The sequence below is a fragment of the Bos indicus x Bos taurus genome, chromosome 4 (assembly GCF_003369695.1).
Source record: "Bos indicus x Bos taurus breed Angus x Brahman F1 hybrid chromosome 4, Bos_hybrid_MaternalHap_v2.0, whole genome shotgun sequence".
Lineage (NCBI taxonomy): Eukaryota > Metazoa > Chordata > Mammalia > Artiodactyla > Bovidae > Bos > Bos indicus x Bos taurus.
This window is the reverse complement of record NC_040079.1, coordinates 108,514,745-108,522,357: the sequence shown is the minus strand read 5'-3', so window position 1 is coordinate 108,522,357 and position 7,613 is coordinate 108,514,745. Positions and strand designations below refer to the sequence as shown.

The 7,613-nt window shown below is 41.6% G+C and overlaps 1 protein-coding gene across 1 annotated transcript; it reads left to right on the top strand.

Annotated features, from left to right (window-relative positions):
• Window positions 1-1,073: 1,073 nt before the first annotated feature.
• Window positions 1,074-6,451, top strand: GNG11 (G protein subunit gamma 11). Its single transcript, XM_027540156.1, has 2 exons — window positions 1,074-1,746; window positions 6,022-6,451. Exons 1-2 carry the CDS (start codon window positions 1,651-1,653, stop codon window positions 6,145-6,147), a joined length of 222 nt encoding a protein of 73 aa, XP_027395957.1. The 5' UTR covers window positions 1,074-1,650; the 3' UTR covers window positions 6,148-6,451.
• The last annotated feature ends 1,162 nt before the right edge of the window (window positions 6,452-7,613 follow it).

The following is a 7,613-nucleotide window of genomic DNA, read 5'->3' as shown; positions in this document are numbered from 1 at the left end:
AGAATGGCTATGGTGTCTAAGGCCAAGTACTCTGAGATACTCAGTTAATGCCTACACTCAACTTGAATTTTTTTTAATTTATTTAATTTTTATTGAAGGATAATTGCTTTACAGAATTTTGCTGTTTTCTGTCAAACCTCAACATGAATCAGCCATAGGTATACATATAATCCACCCTTTTGAAACTCCCACCTGTCTCCCTCCCCATCCCGCCACTCTGGATTGATACAGAGCCCCTGTTTGAGTTTCCTGACCCATACAGCAAATTCCTATTGGCTATCTATTTTACATATGGTAATATAAATTTCCATGTTACTCTTTCCATACATCTCATCCTCTCCTCCCCTCTCCCCAGGTCCATTCAACTTGAATTTGACTCTACAGGCAGGAGGTCATTTCCGGGGAGAAGGAAATATGCATCTGACCACTTGAGATACTTTATTTTCCTTTCTTCACGCTTCATTTTTCTTCTAGTCTTTTGAGCATCATTAACAAGGTTTTAGATAGTTAAAGGGTAACTTTGTATGGCAGGCAAACATTTGTCACATCCTTCTTCCTGGCTTTACAAAGTAGCAGCGAGATTCATATGGCTTTCCAGAAAGTGGAAAAACCAAAACTAAGTGGATCCACTGCAGACATACGGGAAGATGCTTGAGCCAGGAATTCAAAACCCTTGGTGTCAAGTGTCATCCAAACCTTGACAGATAGGGAATGGAGAAATACTTTCTGGTAGGGCTTTAAATTTGCTACTTCGGTCTTCTCCAGGACCATCTGCTTATACTTCAAACACTACAATCATTCCCCTGAAAAAAGAATAAAATCCCTGCTCTTGAGGATGCCAATTTATTAACGTCAGAGCCATAAACAATATTCACATCCCAATGCCCTTTTTATCCCAAATTTGTAAATGTATTTCAGGCATTTAGCAGACTGGTTGTGTTCACATCAACAGATGTGGTGCGCGTTTCGGAGATTATAGCTCAGTTTCGATTTCCTCTTGGGACTTTTCTTAAGCGTCCGCATTTCCCCACAGTAAACATGTGTGTAGCTGGGGGGAAAGTTACATGCTGTGTATTTTTGAAACTCTTGGAGAAGTGAAGAGGCCGTTATTTCCTGCCTGGTAGTGTCCTCCTTTTCTTGCTTCACGAACAAAACCCGGATGTGACTTGGGAAAAGAGGAGGTGGGGAAGGAACAAAAAGTAAAACTTTTGTTGTTTCTCCAGGAAAGTGGACTAGCTCAACTCCTACCCTTGGGCCGCAGCCCAGGAGGGTCCTCCCGCGGGCGTGGCAGGGTCGGGAGCCCGGCCGGGTCGGGCCAGCATCCCCGCGGGAGACCGCTCAGTGCGCAGCCTCTCTGCCTCTTCGGGCCGCCTTTGCAAACTCAACCCTCCCCGGGCTCCCAGGGGCAGATCTCCTGGTGTTGTGAGGACCTGACCAAAAGGGCAGGAGTTTTAAGATCCTGGGACGCTAGGGTGAGCTGGCGTGGGGGGATCTCGTCCGGGCGCTGGGGACCGCCGCTGGGAGAGGCGGTCACCTTCTGCGCGGGCGGGGCGCGCAGGCAGCACAGTTAGTTCGGGACGCGCCCTGGTTTGCGGCACTTGCAGCCGCTCCACTTCCAGAGCTGTCCCTGAGCCCAGTTCTAGGGCGAAAATGCCGGCTCTTCACATCGAAGATCTGCCAGAAAAGGAAAAGCTGAAGATGGAAGTTGAGCAACTTCGCAAAGAAGTTAAGTTGCAGAGACAGCAGGCAAGTTGGATGTCCCAGAATATTTCCTTATGTGAAATGAACCAAGATTGGTGTTGTCCAGTTTGTTGCAGTAAAACAAATAGTTTCTTGGCTCTTGGGTGGGTGTGGGGGGTGGGGGGGAGAGTTGTTTGTTTCTACGGTGGTGCTTGAGAATTGCCTGTTGATGTGGGGAGATCATAGGAGGTTAAGGAGAGCAAGGATATCATGAGTAATTTAAAGCCAAATGTTTGAGGATGAGAACAAGCGAGAAATTCTGCCAGCTATTAGATAGTTGATTTTAAAAACCCAAGCTGTAGGGAAAAGGCAGATGGCTGTTTAGTTCCTTGATCTTTTTCATAATGGGAAAGAATAGCTTTTAAAAGTTAGATGGGTTTTTGTTTGTTTGTTTTGGCTTTGGCTTTCTTAATCACAATGGGTCTTGAATTATCTAGTTTTGAGTCTTCATCAGGGGTCTCCAGTGTGATGAGCAGTCCACTGGGACTTGGGAGCAAAACATTACAGTATCCATCTTTGTTTATAAACTTCTTCCCTTTATAATTTCCACTTTATGGTTTGTAAGTATGCACAGTGAACTAATACCTATACAGTAGTATCTGTATTTATTTATAAATAACTATACATATACTGTATACAAACATTCTTTTTTGTTATTATGATTAGAAATTTTAGAGACCACTGAAGTGATCACAGATTTTGTGAGAATGTATGTGCCAGTGTTCAGAAGTCTCCACTGAAATTTGTTGGAGACTTTGTCATTTTTATTTCAAGTTTTTACTGGTAATACAGGCCTTCATTCCTTCCCCTTTTCCTCAATCAGGCAACCTGTAGTCCAGGAAAAGGTTTTTGGATAGATATTTTTTAAGATAAATGATGTAGTTCTTTCTCCCCAGCAAGAAGAATTTAAACTGACTTTGTGGTTTAATACTAGAAAAAGTTAAGGAAAACAATGGAAAGGAAGTGGGTATGGAGAATATGTTCACTTACCTTCCTGCTTTAGTTACGATAACTCTATTCGTGACAAGTCTTTTTATTCAGAAGGCACATTTTGAATATTTGGAAGATGCAGGCTTTGGGGGGGTATTTTTAATACACTTCCTTTCTCAAATGTAATCTGTAACTTCCAAATCCCTAGTCTTCCAGAATTTTGAAGTTCAAAGTCCTTTCTGTACATGTTGAAAGTTTTTGTAGCTTTAAAAATACTGCTGTGTTTAAAGGAAAAACCAAAGTTATAGGACAAAGTGAATAGGCTTGTTTCTTGAAACTTTTAAGAGACCCATTTTGTGTATGGCAAAACCCGTCTGTTAGCCACTTAGATCTTTTTGACACAGTGAATCGTAGAGGTTACATATTAAACAGAGTTGCATGGATTGAAGTAAAGCGTTGTCTGTGCCAAATTGGAATATTTTAATATTTTGTATCACAATGCAGAACTTATAGGGGGAAAAAAAAAGAGATGTGTCCTCCACTTACCTAAAGCTTCAAATTAGAAATTGGGCAAGGGTCTAGATGCAGTTAGGGCTTCCCTGGTAGCTCAGCTGATAAAGAATCTGCCTGTAATGTGGGAGACCTGGGTCTGCCCACACTTCTCATAACAACTACCAGTAAAGAGGACAATGAATCATATATTTATAAATCATTCAGAGGTAGGACAGTCTCTTAAACCACTTAGGAAATAAAGTCTTGCTCAGTTCTGTACCCCTTCATTGGCACCAGAAATGCAAGAAGTAATTTCCGCATCATTACTACTACCCTAGTTGTCCAGGATTTCTCATCTCTCCTGTTGTCGGACTTCTCAGGAGCGCAGTGGTAAAGAACTTGCTCGCCAACACAGGAGATTCAAGAGATGAAGGTTCAGTCCCTGGGTGGGGAAGATCCCTTGGAGAAGAGAATGGCAATCCACTGTAGTATTCTTGCCTGGAGAATCCCATGGACAGAGGAGTCCATGGGGGTTGCAAAGAGTTGGACACAACTGAGCAATTAACACTTGCACACTTCACTAAATGCAGCAGACTGTGTGGAAGTTAGAGGTATCGTTCGTCAGCAGTTCCCCCCTTCCAGCTCTCCACCTCCACTCCTTAGGACACATACTACTGGAATTACTTTCTTGGGGAGAAGGAACAGAAGGAAGAAAACTTTCAGGGAAACCTTAGAGGACAGAGGGAGAAACATCTAAGTCCTAATAGTAAGATTCCACCATTTTATTATGCACTTTGAATTATAACATGTCCATGCTAGAAAAACATTATGGCTCTTAGAGATCATTCAACCCTTTCACTTTGAAGGATTAAAAAACCAACCTGAATTCCAAGAAGGCTAACTAGCTCCTTATTTGAGACCCCAGAGACAATGATAGAGACATTATTAAAACACTAAGACACATATCTTCTGATGCCCAGTCAATAAACTGTTAATATCTGAGCTGTGTGTTCTGCTCAGGCCAGATTCACAGGCTGAATTCTGGCTTGTAGCTAATTGTTGTTCAAACGTATCCTCTTGATCATGGAAGGAAATACATCAGAGAAGCCATTGTTCACTTTTGGAGATTACACATCTTTTTGGACACTTAATGAAGAAGGCTCGGTAACACATAACCATTTAGGGAAACATGAGTCTAATTTTCTTAAAAACTATTTTTTAGCCTTTCTTTTTTGATATAGACCATTTTTAAAAGTCTTCATTAAATTTGTTACAGTATTGCTTCTGCTTTATGTTTTGGTTTTTTGGCCAGGAGGCATGTGAGCTCTTAGCTCCCCAAGCAGGGATCAAACCTGTACCCCCTGCACTGGAAGGCAGTCTTAACCACTGGACTGCCAGGGAAGTCCCAATATGAGTCTTACCTGCAAATTTCTCAGTGGTCACAGAGCGCAGCTTATGGATACTTATGTCATCACCTCTGAGAATTTACTTAAAATTCCCGCACAATGATTGTCCGTAAATGTTACCCGAGAGAATGATACTTGTAAGGATTTTATTTTGCCACATTTTAACTGTGTTGCCTAGTTTTAAATTTTATTTTCAGAGGCTTCCACACTGATGTACCAAGAAATCTTTGAGGTGTGAGAGTAAAATGTTTTTTATTTTTTAAAAATTTTAATTGCAGTACAATAGACGTGAAACATTGTGTGAGTAATTTTAGGCATATAACATAGTGATTTGATATGTGTGTATATTGCAAAATGATGTCTTTTTGGTTGTCTTAAAGTCTGATCTTTTAATAATTTCTAGTTTGTGTTTTATGGTTATACATGATGTATTAACACAGTAGTAACTTCACTTAGGTATAAGTGAATAATTATGTACATTCTCGGCTACATATGCAGACATTTTTTAGCGATCAACATTGAAACAGTTTGGAGATTACTAATCTAGATAACAAAATCAGTGGGAACATTGCCTAGTTAGTTAAATAAAATAAAATTAAAAAAAGAGGACTCCATTAGAATTTTCTGGAACGTCTATAATTTTTACTTATTTCTTACTAGTTAATGCAGATCCTCATTAAGCAGTAATCTTTTTTTTTTTCCTCCTTGCCTTTTTACTCCCCTCAATCACTCTTACAAACTGTCTCTTAAGGATAGGCTTTTTGAAGAAACTGTTCAATCCTTTCTCCACTCAGAAAAAGTTTACACTACTTACATAAACACAAGCCTCAGATAAGCCTTTTCTTATGATCAGTTCTGCACAGAAACACAGGTGGAGGGTTGGGGGGAGAGGAAGATGAAGGGATCTGGGGGTGCTGCACGTGGGGTGGGGAAACTTTGGGACAAACTTTAACTTTTCCAGATCAGACTTTCTCCAATGCTTCTATCATTCTGTGAAATTGAAGAACCTGGCACATACTCAGTAAAGTGAGAATTTTTGCAGGAAACACCCCAAAAGCTATTTGGGGAGTAGCTGCACTGCAACAATTCATTAGCATGGAAAATTGAAAGTGGAGTATGTTTCAGTTCCTCAAATATTGTGGACCTGCCATCATTATATTTTAGCAGAGGAAGGAAATCATGAGACATAGTGGATAGAAACTGCTGGGGATAATATTTTTAATACAGTGACTTTCAAACTTTCTTGATGCTACTGTAGTAAGAAATCTATTTCATATAGACTATATCATTCATATATATTGTATAGGCTCTGTGCTGCACACTAATATTTTCGTCTGTTCTATTTGATTTTTAAAATGCTGGTTGTATCCAGTTATGTCAGTTTCACTAAAGGGTGGTGACAAAGTTTGAACAATCCTGATTCTTTTTCTTCCTTCCCTCCTTTCTCCTTAAGGTGTCTAAATGTTCAGAAGAAATAAAGAACTATATTGAAGAACGTTCTAGAGAGGATCCTCTGGTGAAAGGAATTCCAGAAGACAAGAATCCCTTTAAAGAAAAAGGCAGCTGCATTATTTCATGAATAACTGGGGAGACACTTCCTCCTCAGTGGAAGAGGTCGTTTGTTGTCGTTTTCCAAAATAAAACCAACCCCCTTTTAAAGGAGTAACAATGAAATTTAAATGAGACTTTCTTAAGCGCTCACCTAGATGTGGTCTTGTCTGAAAGCTGTATGCCTCTCATCCCTGTGCACCACACACCCCTTTTAAGAGGACAGAGAGCATCTGATGTGCGATTATGGGAATAAGGACACCACTTGTGCATGACACACCTCTTTCAGTATATTGCTTGACGCCTCAAATAAAGTTTTATCTCTGCAGAAAGAGTGTTGGCAACTTCAGAACGCTTTCTCTCTCTCTCCCTCTTTTTTTTTTTTTTTTTGTATTACCTTTGATACTTCTCCCCATAACCTTTCAGCTGTTTGGGACCTGTCTAAAGATGAAGTGGTTTGACAGACCAGGTCTCAGATCCAGCTCTCTCTGCTTCGAATCTCAGGAGGTTTACAGCACTGAGTTCTGACTCCTAGAATGTTTTCATCTAGCATTAACTAGTAGAGAACTGAGTGAGTCTGGTGGCGCTAGTGTGAAGAATCTCCTGCCAATGCAGGAGACGCAGGAGACACGGTTTTGCTCTTGCGTCAGGAAGATGCCCTGGAGAAGGAAACGGCAACCCACTCCAGTATTCTTGACTGGAAAATCCCATGAACAGAGAAGCCTGGCGGGCTACAGTCCATGGGGTCACAGAGACATGACTGAGCACACACACACACACAACTGAATGAATAGAATTCTTAATGTTGACAGAGTCAGATAATTGAGTCAGGAACTAGACCAAGCCTCGTCTAGTTCAAGCACTTCCCAGTTTATCGTCGTACAGATTTTGTTCAGAGTGCTGCTATAGTGATGGTGGCTGGAGAAATGCAGGGAGTCCAGAGGAGCCCCTCTGGGTCCAGCCCTGCTCTGCCTCCCACAGGGAGGCATGTCTCACATGTGATCACCAGGTCTTTCCATGGCGACCATCCAGTTCTGTGGCATTGAGCACTGGCACAGATGCTTGGCTCTGTGCCCATGCCAACCAGCCTTTTCCAGCAGGCCCGTGCCAAGCTTACTTCTTTTCTTTCTCCAAAGGAACAAACCAATCTTTTGTCAGCTTCTAAAATTAGCTTGCCTTGTTTCTCATTTGCTCAGTTGGAATTCTTCCTTTTTTCTGGCCACTCAATCCTTTGCTGGTGACAGGTGTTATGAACATTTTCTCCCAGTCCACAGCTTAACTTTTCACCATGGGATCCTAGCTGTCCTAATGAGTCTAAGGGTGCAGCACACCAAAGAAGACTGCCTGGCCCCAAGGAGATCTCGGAAAAGGTGCGCTGTGCTTAGGCACTCAGTTCTGTCTGACTATGACCCCGTGGACTGTAGTCTGTCAGTCTCCTCTGTCCATGGAATTCTGGCAAGAATACTGGAGTGGGTTGCCATGCCCTCCTCCAGGGGA